The 16,140-nt window shown below is 43.1% G+C and overlaps 1 protein-coding gene across 1 annotated transcript in view; it reads left to right on the forward strand.

Moving 5' to 3' along the window:
- Positions 1–16,140, forward strand: part of TRABD2B (TraB domain containing 2B) — a gene marked incomplete at its 5' end in the record, with an annotated part of 267,033 nt that overhangs the window by 131,832 nt on the left and 119,061 nt on the right. The window contains one exon of the mRNA XM_017743443.1: positions 12,621–12,767. Coding sequence (XP_017598932.1) covers positions 12,621–12,767 — 147 coding nt within the window. The remainder of the gene's footprint in view (positions 1–12,620; positions 12,768–16,140) is intronic.

Here is a 16,140-nt window from a genome sequence, read left to right on the forward strand (position 1 = left end):
GGGAAAAAAGCATTCAGCAGCTACTGGGCAATCTTCTGCCATCTCTTGACAGGTAGTGATATAAATCAGAGCCTTGAGTGGGCTCTGCTTAGATCCCTATCAGCCATGATTAATTCAGTGCTATAGGTGGAAGGATAAATGTGGCTTCCTGTAATCTTAATTGTTTCCACCAGCCTTTGAACTGATGCATCCATCTGGTAGCATTTAGTTGTGAATACAGAGGGTCAAACTCTGCCCAAGACTGCAGGGTCTGCAGGTCCAGGCAGCAGGCCAGCTCTGAGGAATGCTGGTGCCAGCTGGGAGTTGGTCTCTTGGTCGGGCAGTATAACAGAGGCAAGGGCACTTGAGTCAGTCCTCAATAGGTGGCTTTCAGGATCATCTGGAACCTCTTAGGTGCCAGAGCTTCTGAATTTATTAGAGAAGAGGCTGGCAAGAGTGCCTTAAGATGACTAGGGCTGGGCTGGAGCCTTCATTCTGTGCTACAGGGGCATCTGCTCTGCCATTCCCAATGCTCTTATGAAAAGTCCAAAGAGAAGACAATGGGATTGCTTTTCTTGAGCAACTCCCATTGTAATTGAAAGGGATTTTGTAGATCTTTCACAGAACTAGTATCTTCATGCATTAGGAGTCCTTCCCCTCCTCTCAAGACTTTAATGGCTCTGGTCTGTAATCTTTGCAAGTCACTGGCTCGTGCACTCATCTACCTTCAGAGCTGTGCACAGGGCTTGGCTTCACTCTGACATTCTTGTGTACCAAGCATTCCCATGACAATAGCTTGAAAAATGCCATGCTGGTTTTGTTGCCTCTCTAACATCACCGTGTACCTGTGGGAAATTCTGAAAAGGGCAACAGTCTTGCTGTATTTGGTGGAGGGGGAGTGTTTTGAAAGCAGACAGGTCGGTGGCAAATGCAGCCTGCAGGGAACAGAACCAGCTTATTTCAGCTGGCAGCTTTGGAGAAAACCAGCATTGATAGGTTTCAAGTTAGTGTGGGTAGACACTAATAAGAAAATTTCGGGCAAACAATTTGGATGGAATAGTTTATTGTTTTTTTGGTTAATCCCTTTTCAGTTTCTATCAGCATAGAAGGAGCAGAGCTCACGGTCATTTGTGCCCAAAGCAAAATATGATGAGAGCAGGCAAACTAAAGTGTAATTTAGCTTCCTAAAAGCAAAGAGGAGAGGTCATTCCATCAGAAAAAAAACAGTCAGAATTTGCAATTTAAACAAGATTCCACGAAGTCTTTGTCTTAATAATGCTTGTATCCTAATGCTTGGAATCTACTAACTTCTAGTTACCAGAGCTCAGTAAAGCCATGTTTCCTGGGCAACTTCTTTTGCAATCTATTCAATTTTTGCCTCCCTATATAAACTTTCTGACATTTTTCTCCATTCCACAAAGTCTTTGTCTTAATAATGCTTGTATCCTAATGCTTGGAATCTACTAACTTCTAGTTACCAGAGCTCAGTAAAGCCATGTTTCCTGGGCAACTTCTTTTGCAATCTATTCAATTTTTGCCTCCCTATATAAACTTTCTGACATTTTTCTCCGATGTGTTCACTGTTTGTGCCTTCACTGAATAATTCCAGAGCTTCACCTCATCTCTAATTGGTCCTGAACATTTGCTACTCAAAATCCAAGCTAGAATTTTATGGTTATATCTCAAATTTGAGAAACAATTAAATGGAAAGTATAACTGCCCTTGTACAAAATACAAACACAGGGCAAAATTCCCTGCCAAGTGAGTTAGTAAGGGATGGTTGGGGCAAGTTAATCTGAAGGGGCAGAAAGTCAAACTGAGGCAGATCTCTTTCAGGTATTCTCTCTGCTTTTTATGTATATGGACCAGAATGGTGCCTGAAAACAGTATTAATTACTCATTTCATTATTTATGTGAGGAAATATCCCACCTTCAGTAATATTTGAAGCTGTGCAAAGAATATTCTTCTGCATCCTTTCTTAATTGGAAGAAAAAAGAAAATGAAAGTGTTACTCAAATGAAATGCTTTTTTCAGAATTCGCCAATATAAATAAATGTTTTGCAGCAGCATCTGGTTCATGGCTCTAGCCAGGAGAGCAAAAATCTGAGAACACTCTTCTTGGTTTTTTAGCAGCATATCCTCACTGGTACCTGATTTCATAGGTGTTCTGTGACTGGAGCGGAGACTGTTTAGGCTAGGCTTAAAAAGGCTGCAAGCAAAAAAATCTTTTAGTTCCAATGATAATAAAAATGTAACAGTTATCTTTCAAGAGACAGCTATAGCCTCCCATAATTCATAAACAGGAGCGTTCGATTGAGGGAGCCAGTATAGTAGAAAATAAAGTGTCTGAATTTATCATTCTGACTTTGAAAGCTAACAGAGAACTTTGTTGCAAATAATTAATTTTATAATTTTCTTCTGGCTTGGCAACTTGACTGTGAATAGATTGCAGTTTCCTTGAAGCTATTTGTTAGCTGAACTTATTTGCTGAATAATTGATGTAAATATCTCAGCAAATAGTAAGTAATTATTCTTGGCCTCTGCTTAATTTGAAGGCAAGTGCTTGGCTGCAAGTAGATGATATTAGAAATTCGAGCTGCTGTGATTTGATGGGTAGGTCACCTTCTTTCCCTGGCTAACTGGATTTTGAGTAATTTTTATGTAGACTGCACCAGGGCTGCAACACTCTGGAGGGGAGCACCAGCTCGAGCCATTTTCATGCTTTGATGCAGCAGCTCTGGGAGAAGGAGGCAGCATGAGGGGTGAGCAGTGCACTGTGCTTTACAAGGTCTGCACTGGAACCCTGATCCTGAGGATAAAACTGTGAATTCCCAGGAGGAAAGAGGGGCTGTCCTGGTAAGGCCACCCAGGGATCGCTGTGCTCTGTAACAGCTGGCACAGATGGGCTCCCATCGTCTGTCCTCCTTAAGGACTTGAGTGTTCTCTGGGTGAGGAAGACCCAAAGGGAGCAGGTGCCAGATCGAGCCCTGTGTTCATTAACAGACATGGGGTACCCCATGCCTGGGCACTATGTTCCCCAGTGGCAGAAACATCTTGCATAATAAAATTAATTCAAACTGAGATAATGCTAAGCTAAAAGAAAAAACAACAATTCAAAACAAGGGCTTATTCCTGATGAGTTCAGCTCCCTGCTTCCTCTTGAAGTTTGCTTTTTCTTATGCTGTTCTGAATTGTAATTTCTATTTTTTTTCTCCTTTCCCTGCTGGACCTCATAAGGATTCAGTCCCCTACAGGCTTAGGAAACATTCCCTTTTCTACATCTGTCAACTCAGTGGTGCTCACATGGAGTCTAGAAAGCTGAGACAGTTGTTGCCCCAAAGTGTTTGTCTTTGGCCAGAGGTTGCAGCTCCATCTGGCTCCCTGGAAAGTGCTCCCCTTCCCCATGGGCTGTGATTTACTCTCCAGAATAGACACATATTGAAACTGGCACCTGCTTCTGCTGATACCCTGGGCAGGGAGTTTGAAATTCAGGACATAAAGATCTATGTCCCCTCCGGCCATGACGTCTGCAGCACCAGCGGCTGGGATGGCTGAAGGAGTTAATCTGCTGCCTCACTGTAATATAATAGAAAGAAAAACATGCCTGTGGGGCTAGTCCGTTTTACTATGTAGCTTCAGCTGGTAATTAAAAAGCAACAGTTCAAAATTAAGCAGTAATATGAATAAACCCCAAATTAAATATACCCAGGACAGGTTGCATTTTTCAATGGGTGGATGCTTAGCATATCATGAAACTAGACTTTTTAAAGAAAATGTCTCAGGCTGGGTGCCTGAAGCTGGGAGTTCCCCAAACCGCCCCAGAGCTTTGCTTGTTTCCATCAGGGTGCCCCTTTCATTGCAGCTCACTCGTCACTGGGGCCAACTGGTCCGCTCCACTCAGGGCATGTTCCCACATTCCTTCTGTTACAGTGGAGACAAAAAAAGAAAAATCGAAACCCCAGAAGGGCCAGGTAGCAATTTCACTGGTGAGCTGAGCTCAAATGTGGTTTCAGGTTCTTGGGAAGGATTTCATGTGCCCCCTCTGAAGGTGAAGGGACAATGTGCCCATTTAAGGTGGAGAAAAGTGATCGTGGGCGCTGCCCTTCGGGCATGCTGCCAGGCTTCCATTTGGGAATGAAATTGCTGAGCAAAGCAGCAAGCTGAGAGCTCCTCTCTGCATAGAGCAGGCAGATAGATGGCTGCTCTTCAGAAGAGTGGTGCAGCATGGGGATAATTTTGAGGTGAAGGCATGGGGAGCAGGGAGATGGGTGGGAATGAGTGATAGGAGAAGAGGTATTTTCATCCACAAGGTCCCCAACTGGCAGATTTCCAGAAGATGGGAAGTGTTGTCTGAGAAAAGTTCACGCTCTGCTCACCTCATTTCTTACGTGCTTTCCCAAAGTATCTGCTACCAGACACTTTTGGGGCTCTTGGGCTTATCTGGGCTGACTGTTCTTGTTTCAATGACACCTTTGAGCAACGTGCTGCAGCCGCTGCAGCACCTCTCCTGGAACACTGCTCTTCTCCAGAAACCTCCTCACAAACCTCCGGTGCCCACAGAGCTCTTGTGTTACATGGGGTGTGGGGGGGGGTTCCCTGACACTGAGGTAGCATTTGGGGTTTCTGAATACAGGGGTTTGCTCTTGACTATTAAGTGTGAGGTACCCCCAGGACAGGAATGACAAAGTGGAGCTGGAGGCCAAGCAGGGCTTGCTGGGATGGTGGCACAGGGGAAAACTGTGGGGACTCAGAGGTGTGCAGGAGGCAGGCTGGCAGACAGCCCAGATAGGCAGCAGGGCAGTGTCCAGTTTGTCCCACTGGAACACTGCCTGCTTTGTCTGGGTGAGAAGTGTCTCTGCCTGTGGCTTTCACATGATCCAGGGGTGCTGCTTTAGACAGCCATCATCCGGTGTCACAGAGTCCATCTCCTTTCTCTCTGTGGAGTTGGGTCTGTTCAGACCAGTTGAGCACTCCAGCCTTTTGCGCTCATAATGGTCTTTCCAATATCTTTTATGGGTTGCTTAAAATCAAACCCAGTTGCCAGCTACTCAGCCCTGGAAGACCTGTCACTCCTTTGCCACAGATTAACATGAAGGGTGTAAAGAAAGGAGGTGAAACAATTTACACCATCATGTGTGACTTGATTAAAACTAATGTAGGATTTTTAGGTTACTGGTAAGCATTTCATATGCAGTGTTTTGTTGTCTAATATGTCCTTCCTTTAAGTCACATAATTGAATATCTGAGGTGAGTTCCAAGGAGAAGGAATTTTCTTTAGAACCACTTTGAGTTCAGCCTTACTTCAAGAGTGCTCTCTCATGCCAGAAGTATGAACTGGTTTTACTGAGAGTTTACCTTTTTGTTTACAAGATCTAAGACTCCAGTCCAGAAGTCTAAACAGTGACACTTGGATCTGCAAGCCATCAGTGCTGGGCAGGGTCTTGGTTACTGGAACTGGTTGCACTTCATCAGAAAAACATTTGCAGAATTAGACTGCTCAGAGTGTAACTCACTTGGTGAAAATATTTAGCCTTTTAGATAGGTTTCCTCATCAAAATTAATTTACTGAGCTCAGCACAGCTGGGAAACAGGACTGATGCAGAAGTACTGGATGCAAGTAAATCCTGCATACAAAATCCACACAAGTGCTACATTTAGATTGCAAATTTAACAGAAGTCATTCTATCCAGAGTTTCAGTTCTGATTAAGATGCAAATCCATCTTCCTGTTGTTTCTTAATTTATTTCCCTAAGATTGAATGTGGGCATTGACCAAGGCAGAGTTATCCTACAGAGTCAGTGCTCACTCACACTGTGACTGGTTGGACGTACAGCTGAGCTACTGGCAAAAGAGACCCTGCCAATGATGTGGTGAGAGCATTGAAACTAAAACATCCTTCCATCAGTGTGGTGGTTCACAGAAGGGGAAGGGATGGAAATTCCATATCAAAGCTCTTTTTCCCCCCACCCTTTCTTGTGTGTTAATCTGGACTCTAAGTGCCTTTAGCAAGTAACAGAGGTCACTGCTGTTAGAAAAAAAGCTTTCAGATCTTACCCTCCTTCCAGTACTGCCTTTGCTACAGCTGCTGCTGACTTCAGTTTACATATTTAGGACCATTTTTGGGTTTTTATTGACGTATTTAGAGTGGGTGTGGTATTTATAGGATATTACAGTATTTGTTTTAAAGTGCTTTCAGGACAGAAATTAATTCCATGTCTTTTTTGTCTTAATGACCTTGTGCAAGAGCAGATTTGCATCCAAGAGCACCAGCTGTAGCTGTCTTGCCTGTTCTATCACATAACCCACCAAACCCCCAAACTGCTGCTCTCCAGGCTCTGACTGAATCCTGTGCCTGCCCCAGCCCTGCTGAAGCCAGGAACTTGGAGCAGAAGCAATGGTGTAGTAGGATCAGCCCAGGGAATGTGTGAGCTGCCATCAATCCAGGGACTCCTTCTCCAGCTCAGGGAACTTAGGGCTGAGAGCATGGGGCTCTCATGCACTCTGCAGTGTTTGCTGTCTAGAATTTTCAGTTTGTTTTTGATTCAGTCCAAACACGGGGAAAATAAAATAAAAACCAAAATTACTTTTGCATGTGCAAGTTCATCATGGGATCCCTGCATAAGGACAAAAGTCAGGGGGCTGAAGTCAAGCTGTTGAAGTCAACTCCAGCCAGAGCTTTGGGCATGTAGGGCTCAAGGCTGGAGCCCCAGTGGCCCTGCAGCTTTCCCAGTATCAAGAAAACCAGTCTTAGTCCTGTGGCTGCACATCAGTGTTGTGACTGCGCTGCCCTGGACCTCTGTGTCACTGTCACAGCTGAGCCATAGGATGGGTGGTGGTTTGAGGTCTCTCCAAGCGCCTCAGTCAGATCCAAGCTGGTTTAGTAAGCTGGTTAATTGGCAGCTGGAAAGGGAGGGGGAGCAGGGAGGTCCCTGGGTTTCCCTGGTCAGTGCCAAGCCGCAGACTGTTAACTACTCCTGCCTTTCAGAAGCAATAACTGCGGGTTTGGGGAGCATATGGAACCAACTAGCCGAAAGGCTTTTATGAGCAGCTTTAACAGGGGGCACAGTTTGTGAGCAGAAATTCCAGTGGATGAGTTAATAGTTTCACTTTCCTTAGCTGTCCCTTTATAGGAAAAACAACAACAAAGCTGGGCACGTTCCTCCCACAGCCCCGGCTGTACAATGTGCCGATGCATCCAGGATTTCATTTGGACACTGGGGGAGTCTTTTAGTAGATCCCCCAGGACCTGTTTTTCCAGAGCTATTTCCTGATGCTGACCTCATTAGGTGAGTTTCACAGCTCACTAATTCCTAGCAACAGCACAAGAGATTCAAGGAAAGGGGAAACCCGTCTTCTGGAAACCAATGGAACTGAACAGATTTGGGCAAGCACTTTTATTGCTTTTCATTAATCTGGAAAATCAGGGACTTGCATTTTTCTTTCATTTTCTTTTTTTTTTTTTTCCTCCCAAGTAACTATTTTGACCTGAAACTGTGTATTTGATTTTTTGTTTGATTACAGATTAGGATAACTACAAAAGGAGAACCCCTGCAGAACTGTATATCTCAATATTAATGTTGCCATTTGTTTTGAACCAAGTAGGAGAGTGGGCATTTCTTTTTTGGAATTGCAGTCTGGGCACTGACAGGATATAGTCACTCTAACACTTCCAGTAATGCTTATTTAGCGTTTGCATTGTGGTGGCACGTGTCCAAAAGAGAGAGCAAAGGAAAACAATAAGTTGCCTGCTCAAGAGCTGTCATCATAGTGTGAAATTTAAGTACTTGTTTTTGTGGTATTGTTATTAATCATGGGTCTGTGCAGGGGTCATCCTGTAATTCCAGCTACTGGAGTCCTGTGAATGCAAAGCTTGGCCTGAGAGTTTTGCTAGGGTTGCCTTCCATCTTCAGGTCTCCTGTATAGCAAACACACCAGAAGAACACGGTTCCAATTTGTTTTAAGCTTAACAAAATATGTGTTTCTTCTGTTGTAATTCCTGAATTTGTTGTCTGTTTTATTAGCAAGATATTTCATAGGAAGGTTTGGGACCACTCAAGCATTTTATCTATGAATCAGGTTTCCTTGTCTTATTTTACAGTTGCTTATTAGGTGCTCCCACAAAGCTTTTTCTTTCCATTATGGCATTGTTTGGGGCCTTAGTTAGAAAAATTGAAGAGGTGGACCTGGCAACCTTTCCACTTGGTTCCACAGGGGAACAGGTCCACCTGTCCACTGCTGACATAACCAGGAATGCTGCTGTATTTGATGAGGGTTAATTTGGTTTATGTTTTCTGGGCTTTCTTACGCTCTTCAGTTAGAGACAAAGCACAGAACACGGATAAGGAGAAATCCCTCTGGCACAAGGTCTGTGATTTCTCCTCCTTAGCTATCACATACAGCACTAACGTGGTGCTGGCCTTCAGGAGCCTTCAAATGTCCAGTCTGAAGCTGCTGAACTGGCACAATAAAACACAATGTTTGTGAGAGTACATTGGAACAAAGGTTTTTCATCTAGCTTTACTCCCAAACCCAAGTTCAATGAAGAAAATTATTTCTGGTGGAAAGGCTGGGGTGATCCTAAGCCCAGTCCAAGTACACATTTATTCACTTCTCCTCCCTCTTTGAAAAGGTGGCAGTGGTTCTCTAGATCTGTTTCCGTAGATTGGGTTTACTTCCCTAAAAACCAAATCTCATTAAATTGTCACATAAAATCAAACCTCCAACCTCACCAATGTGTTTGTGAAACAAAATTCAAACTGTCCCAAGGACAACTGCTGGTACCAACACTTCTGGGCAGTGCCAGCCTTGGGACCTTAGGACCCACTGCAGTTGTGCCTGCTTGCTTTATATGAGTGGTTTGGAGGTTTTATAATGATTTATCTTTTTGAAGGTGAAAGTTAAACACCATAAACATTCAAGTTGGTTTATATGGGAGGTTTACTTTTGTAACTCATTCCTTCTGTTCTTGTGTGACTCCTGGCTCTGTAATCCAGAGGCAAGGACAGGGGGAATACTGTTTGAGTGTCAAGGTGATCAGTAAAGCTGTTACTGAAGCTCTTCACTGGTCCAGCTCCTTTTCTTTGAGATGTCCAAAGGCTGTGCAAAATAACTCCTAAAACATCTGGACCAGTGGTCCCTGGCACTGTGTAAGATTGGTGGGACGCACTCCCACTGACAGTAAAGCAGGACAGCCCTGAGGGCCGAGCTGGCGTCTCCAAATACCCAAATAAAATCTCTGTGTTGGGAGAATGACACCACCCAGATTAAAAGGTTGATCAGTCACAAATGGCAGGGGCCAGAGACAGACGTGCAAAAATGCCTTCAAAGCACACCAGGGTGAGGACCGTAAATTGTGTGAATAAAAATGTGCTTCCCAAGAGCCAAAGTCATAACTTCCCATTGCTTCCCAGAGCAAATCCTGTCTGCTCTGTTTATTAGGTGGGACTGTGTATAGGCAGTCACTCTAACTGTGTTTATTTTGAAGTCATCAGTTGTTCAGTAATCTCAGGCACCTCTGGGAGATTTAACTCAGATAGAGGATTAGGCTGGGGGTCGTGGGGTCACTGATATTAAGATAGAGAGAAGGGAAGGAAACAGCGTTGTTTTTGTGGCATTATCTGAACAGTAAGGAAAAATAAATTTGGGTTTTAAGCTGGCTTTAACCTGACTCTGAAGGAAATGGTTTACAAATCCAGCCAGCAAGCCGGCGACAGTGACGAGACCCTGCTTCTCTTTAAATTTGTTTTGAGCCACCCAGCCAAAACCCATGGTGGAAATGGCTTGATTAAGCAAGACTTCTCTAGAAATCTGTAAATTACAGTTTTCCTTTAGCATATTCAAGTGTTTGAGTTTCTGATTTTAACTTTCCTCCTAAAATAAAATCCCTTGGGTAGCTTTTGGGGCAGCAGTTTGAACCCAGCGCTGAGCTCCCCACAGTGACAGCCACGTTCTGGATGGGTTCAGCTGGTGGCCAGTATCACCTCTAGGTCCCAAAGCTGCTCTGAGGCAGAGAGCAGGGACATTAATATCCTGGCACTAATGAAATCATGGAGGGCCATCTGCCAAAATCTCCAACATAACTCATTCTCTCTCATTTGGAATCTTTGGTGTCTTACAAGAAGTGAACTTGTATTGTGGATTGCTGTGCAGGCTGATTTTTGAGGAAGACATAGACAACTTTCTTCAAGATCTCTAACCCCCTGCAAATGAGACTGAAATAATACAATAGGTTCCAAACTTACTCAGAGGAGTAAGACCCAGACCATTAATGCAAGGACTAGTTTCCCCAGAATAACAAAAAAAAAAAAAAAAAAAAAAAAAGAAAAAGGGGGGGAAAAGGCATTGAGGGTAAAGTAAGTAAGGATTTGTTTATTGCCTTCTTAATATTTTATCATAAAACACACGGTCTTACCCTCAGGGCTTGTTGGGGGTTTGTATATATGTGTGTGCCTGTGTGTATACATATTTTTGTATATAAAAATCCAGTAACATCCATTGTTTAAAAAATCAAAAATGAGAAGGATTTTGCTAAAAGCATTTTGGGAAAACCTCTGCTCTCGTTTTTCCTGTCAATGTTTTTCTAAGCTTTTATTTTTATTCATCAAAATGTTTAGAATCCCCAGGAAATCCTGGGATGAGCCATTTCCTCTTCGAGCTGTAGCCTTTAGGGGAAAAAGAAAAAGCTCAGATCCTTTCAAACGTTAGAAATTTTTCAAACTGTGTTTTTTGCATGTTTTTTAAATTAGAGAAAAACTTAAGTTAGGAAGATGCTTAACTTCAGGCTGTAGTCCTGGGAAAGCTTGATCTCTTTGTAGAAAAGCCTGAAGAGACCCTTAGATCTGGGCAAGGAAACCTTTTAGGCTTGGCTCTTAATGGGGAACCGATTGCTGAGTTGAGGTATAACAGGTTCAGTTGAAAGACCATCTTTTTTTTTTTTCCTAAGTAAATTAAAAAATAGCATATTTTAAATTTAGCTTTTTTTTTTTAATTTTGGCTTTTCCTCAACCCAATTTGTGTATGTTACTTGGCATATTACAGCTTTTTATTGAGGCCATTAGTGTCCTGAAGATCCTTTTTTATTATTGTTATTATTATTATTAACATTATATTAATATATTATTATATTAATATTATTAATCATTAGATATCTGATCTTATTTGTTATATACATGAGATTTTGCAACCTCCTTTCCTTCACCTTCGGATAAACTTCAATGGGAATCGTAATTTTAAACTAATAAGAACTCCCATCCTATATACAAATATCTACAAATACATATGTAAATTGCTGATTTTAAACTCCACTGGGGTTCACTCCTTGAAGTGGGTTCAGTTGGTAAAGTTTCAGAAGGTAAGAATTCAGGTCCCAGACTGCAGCTCAGCAGGGGTTACCTGACCCAGATTTTGAGATGATTGGTGTTCTCTGGGAAGGATGGGGCACTGCTGTTACAAATGAGAAAAGCTCAAAAAGTGGTGAAATACGAGACTGAGGGGTGCAGGAGTCTTTTCATTAAAAATGACACATCAATCTAATTTTTCAGAATTCTGAATTCGCAGTCACCACATAACACGTTATTTTAGGAAAAGGGTGTTTGTTTATTTATATAGTTTGTGACAAAAGTCTTCACTGCTGTTCTTCTGATTTATTCATCTACTTTTTATCAAGTTTCTTCAGAAGGTTCTTGGGCAGAGGAACATGTAAAGCCCAGGCTTGGTGGTTCAATAACTGGTATAAATTACTCCCACAGTCTGTCACAAATCTAAAAAGATTTGTGGTAATTCATGTGAAATTTAGTAGTCTTTTTTTTTTGGTAGTTTTATTTGTTTGTTTGTTGGGCAGGGGTTGTTTGTTTGGTTGGGTTTTTTTTGTGGTGGTGGGCTTTTTGTTTGTTTGCTTGTTTGTTTGCAGTTTGTTGGGTTTTTTTGGTAATTCAAGGGAAAAAAGTCCAATATTTAAGGACGTTTATTTTTTTGGTTACCCAACATTATCTAGTAAACGATGCTCCTGCTTTGTTGTTTGTTTTCAGATTTGGGGTGGGAATACTAGACCAGTCTGCTGGGACAGTGTTACAAATCTGTATCTCTGTTCTCACTTTGCAAATGGGTGGGTGAAGGAGGAAGGACTGAAGGAGGGAGACCAGTAATGAATTCCCTAAAGTTTCTGTTACTACAGCATGTACAGAGTCCCAGTACAACACCTGTGACTTCAGAAGTTCAGAAGATTTTGATGTTTCTATCAAAAACATTTCAACTGAGTTTGGGCTTTGGATTTAAGTCGGGGAACAGGAAACAGTCAGAGGCAATAGAAGTTTCTTCATTTAGAGGTGTTTTATTTCCAGTGTCTGTCATGTAGCAAATTAACCAGCACAGAGAGCCCAAGAGTTCTCAGGCTGTGACCTCTGAGCAGTATATATCTGTTGAGAAGTTGTACTCTGTGGAGAATATAACAGGGTCTTGCTTCTGAATACTTTTCCATTTGGGAATGCTTAAAGACCATCCCTTGTTACTGTGGGCCAGAATGGATCAAGGGAATAGACTTCAGGCACAGGAAAGTCTTTCAAACTTTTGTCCTTTAGACTTTGCTGTTTTGATTCCTACTGTCTTTAACTTTTTCTCTCTTTTCCTGTCTGTGTTTCTGCAGGTGCTGTTTGCTCTAAACCAAACTCTGCTCCAACACGAAAGCCTTCGAGCAGGGAGTTTGCAGGCCCCTTACACCACTGAGGATCTCATCAAGCACTACAACTGTGGAGACCTGAATGCTGTGATATTCAACCATGACACTTCTCAGGTGAGCAGAATTGTTCCAGATGGGCCAGAGAACTGAGGAAAAATCAGCTGCTTTAATAGCAATATCGCAGTCATCACTTCATTTTCTGACTCCTCTTCCCCCTCTTCCTTTTAATGCCCTGTGTTTTCTTTCCACACGTGCCTCATTTGCCTGGTGAGAGAGTGGAATTTCCCTGGTTTTGCTCAGGCTCTGGGGAATCATAGAATGGTTTAGGTTCAAAAAGACCTCCAGGATCATTGAGTTAACTGCTAACCCAGCACTGCCAAGTCTGCAGCTAAACCGTGTGCCCAAGCACCACATCCACACATCTTTTAAATACCTCCAGGGATGGTGACTCCAACACTTCCCTGAGCAGCCTGTTCCAGCACTTGACAGCCCTTTTGATGAATAAATTTTTCCTAATATCCAATCCAAACCTCCCCTAGCGCCACTTGAGGCTGTTACCTCTTGTCCTATTGCTTGTTACTAGGAACAAAGAATGGACTGCCTGGAAAACTTTCCTAGGTATGTTCTTGAAAAAAAGTTGATTCTGGATGTTTGGGGCTGTTGAATGCAGGCCTCTCATTAAGGGGGAGGGGAGGGAAATCTTTGTAATATTTGAGCTTACATATGAAGAGGAAGTGGACTTTATGTAAATACTCTATAAAGTAAATAACTTCTTGAACATGTCATAATTCAATAATTTTGTATGTGTCTCAGGCAGCCCTTCAGTCTCTGTTTATCCTAGTTATCCAAAGCTATTAAAAACTCTCAAGGGAGCAGAAATCTGCTTTCCAGACCAGTGTGATGCTTCATGGCAAACTGAGATTCTTGTTTAATACGTAGGTTTCTCTTTCCCCTTTCCAGTTAATTCTGTGAAATCTTGGTCTTTGTGTGTCATCTCCAACATCTCCTTTTTTTGATAAATATTCCCAGGTTCCTGTTTCAGGTGCAGTGACTCACCCGTGTAAATTTGACAGCCATAGTATTATATGTGTTTTGCCACTGAAAGAATTAAATCATGATAGCAGTTTACCATTAGCAGATGCAAATCAAGGAGAACTGTGTGACTTCAAGAGAGAACTGAGATGGGGTAAGCTCAATCTGTGGATTGGGGCAGAGGTCTCTGGGTCATTTTATCTTGCCATCACTATTTTGGGTTGCACAGGGCTCTGTGGGTCACTTGTTTCTCAGCAGAACTGCTGGGCAAGCAAGTGGGGCCCCAATGTGGGATAAAAGCCCTTTGCTGTCCCAGTTAACTCAGCCCTAGAAAATGAGGCACTGTTGTAGCATGACCGAGCAGGACAGACCAGGGTGATTAATGTGGCAGCACTGAAGCACAAGAGTGTGTGGTACCAAAGCTGCCAGAGCTGTTCATTCTGGTCAGCCTTGCACTGAAAAGTAAGGGGGGAAAGGGAGAAAGCAACTTGGGTAGGAACACATCTTTAAAGATGGGGGATGTGAGTTGGAAAAGATAGAGAGCTCATGACTTTAGAGGATCCTGGAGAAGTCAGTAGTTATAACCATTCCTGCAATGTTGAGGCACAGCACACATGATAAACAAGGAATAAACAAGCAAGATGTAGTGGAATATTTGCCATGGATGCCGTGAAAGGATCGCTAGTAGTCAAGCCCACAAAGACAGTCCTGGTATCTGGATGTCCTGTGCCACTTTTTAATCGCCAGTGTAATTTCTCCTAATCAGTAAAGCCTTTGAATCGAAGATGAGTTGTGGTCATTCATAGCAATTGCATGGACTCACAGACACCTCTGATTTATTGACACAGTGTCCTGTAACAGACAGGTTAGACTTGAGAGGAACCGTTTGCTGTAAAAACTTCTTTATCCCTGCAAATTATTGGATCAAGTGTGAGTTTCAAACCAGTGTTAAAGGCAGAAGAAACAAGCCAACAGCCAGTCAGAGTTCAAGCACTGGTGTTAGTCATGGTCCCAGGGTGCACGCAGTTGATGGAGATTACAACGCTTACAGGCCATGGAAAATTAAAATCCCTCTATGTATACTGGTCCCTGCAGAACTCTAAATATTGTGCAGTACTGTTGGGTAAAGAGTTTTTTGTTTGGTAGTGTTTTTATAAACCAGCTTTATACCATTTATTTTAACTGCAAGCAGAACAAAATAGAAAATTAAAACATAAAATAAACTCCCTATTCAAGTCAGGTTTTGCCAGTTGGGGTCATTCCAAAGTTTGTTCTGTGTGGTTTTTTGCAAGGATGAAAGACTCTGTCTGTCATGGAGAGTTTTTGCCATTTGGTTACCAAATTAGATTAGCCTGGCTCAGATATTACACATGAAAGATCCCCTGTGGGATCTCTCTCTGGAGACATTAAATGTAGGCACAGGGATTTATCATGTGCTGAGTCTACTGCAGTTCAGGGCAGGTACCCTTGCTGGTCTTGGGAGATGAGAGTGCCACAGTGATTTCGGAAAGTGTGTCTGTTCTTCCATGATATCCAGCTGCTGGCCCAACTCTTTAGAGGTCTTATCAGACCTTGGAGCTGGTACTGTTAACACAACCTTGAAATACCACATAGAATGGAACAAAAGATCAGGAATGGAGTTGTAAGAAACACCTGTGTGAATGATGGAGGCCAGGAATTCAGCTCCATCCAGTGCAGCCCGGGAGAACTGCAGAAGGATGTGACTCTCACTCTTTGAGGATTGATTTGGGGGGCTGCTTAAGGTTATTCATGCCTGCTTGTCCCTTGAAGGTTATCAGCAGCTGCAGAATAAAGGTGAAGCTGTCCATCAGTTGGCTCAGTTCTGAGCTGATGGTTGAGGTGGCTGTAATGGACTGGGAAGGAGGTGACAAAGTCTAAGGTCTCTGTGGGGACAGTGGCAGGGAGCAGGAGAGTATTTATGTGGGTGCAGTAACTTGCTAAATGCCTCCAGCATCACTCTTGGGAGATGAAGCATCTTCAGGAGCTGTCTGCAAGGTGCTGAGGTGACTTAGAGCAAAAATCATCCTGGAGCAGAAAGGACCAGAAGAGGAAATACCTCAGCACTGTTGACCTGAGATGTTACAGATTAGTTCCTTGAGCCTCTTCAGCCTCCCCAAGAGAATTTGGGAAGTGTGCAGTTTCCTGCACATTCCTGAGTCCTGCAGCATTTGGGAGGAGAGGGCAGAGCCCTTCTGGGACCAAGACTGTGCCAAGGTGGTGCACAGACAGGATGGTGCTGGGAGGAAAAGCGCAGGGAAAGGTACTTCCTAGTCCAAAGCAGGTTTCAGTCAGAGCACAACTCCTTTGTCACCCATGGGTAGGGACAGGACCACCCCAGGGAGATGCTGCTCACTTTGGAGTAGGGAAGTGCAGCTCAGCCAGGGTGCCCAAAATGAAGGAGTGTGAGCAGGGCCCCATGTCCCTGACTCTTTCC

This window comes from Corvus brachyrhynchos, unplaced genomic scaffold (assembly GCF_000691975.1).
Source record: "Corvus brachyrhynchos isolate BGI_N302 unplaced genomic scaffold, ASM69197v1 scaffold48, whole genome shotgun sequence".
In the NCBI taxonomy this organism is placed as follows: domain Eukaryota; kingdom Metazoa; phylum Chordata; class Aves; order Passeriformes; family Corvidae; genus Corvus; species Corvus brachyrhynchos.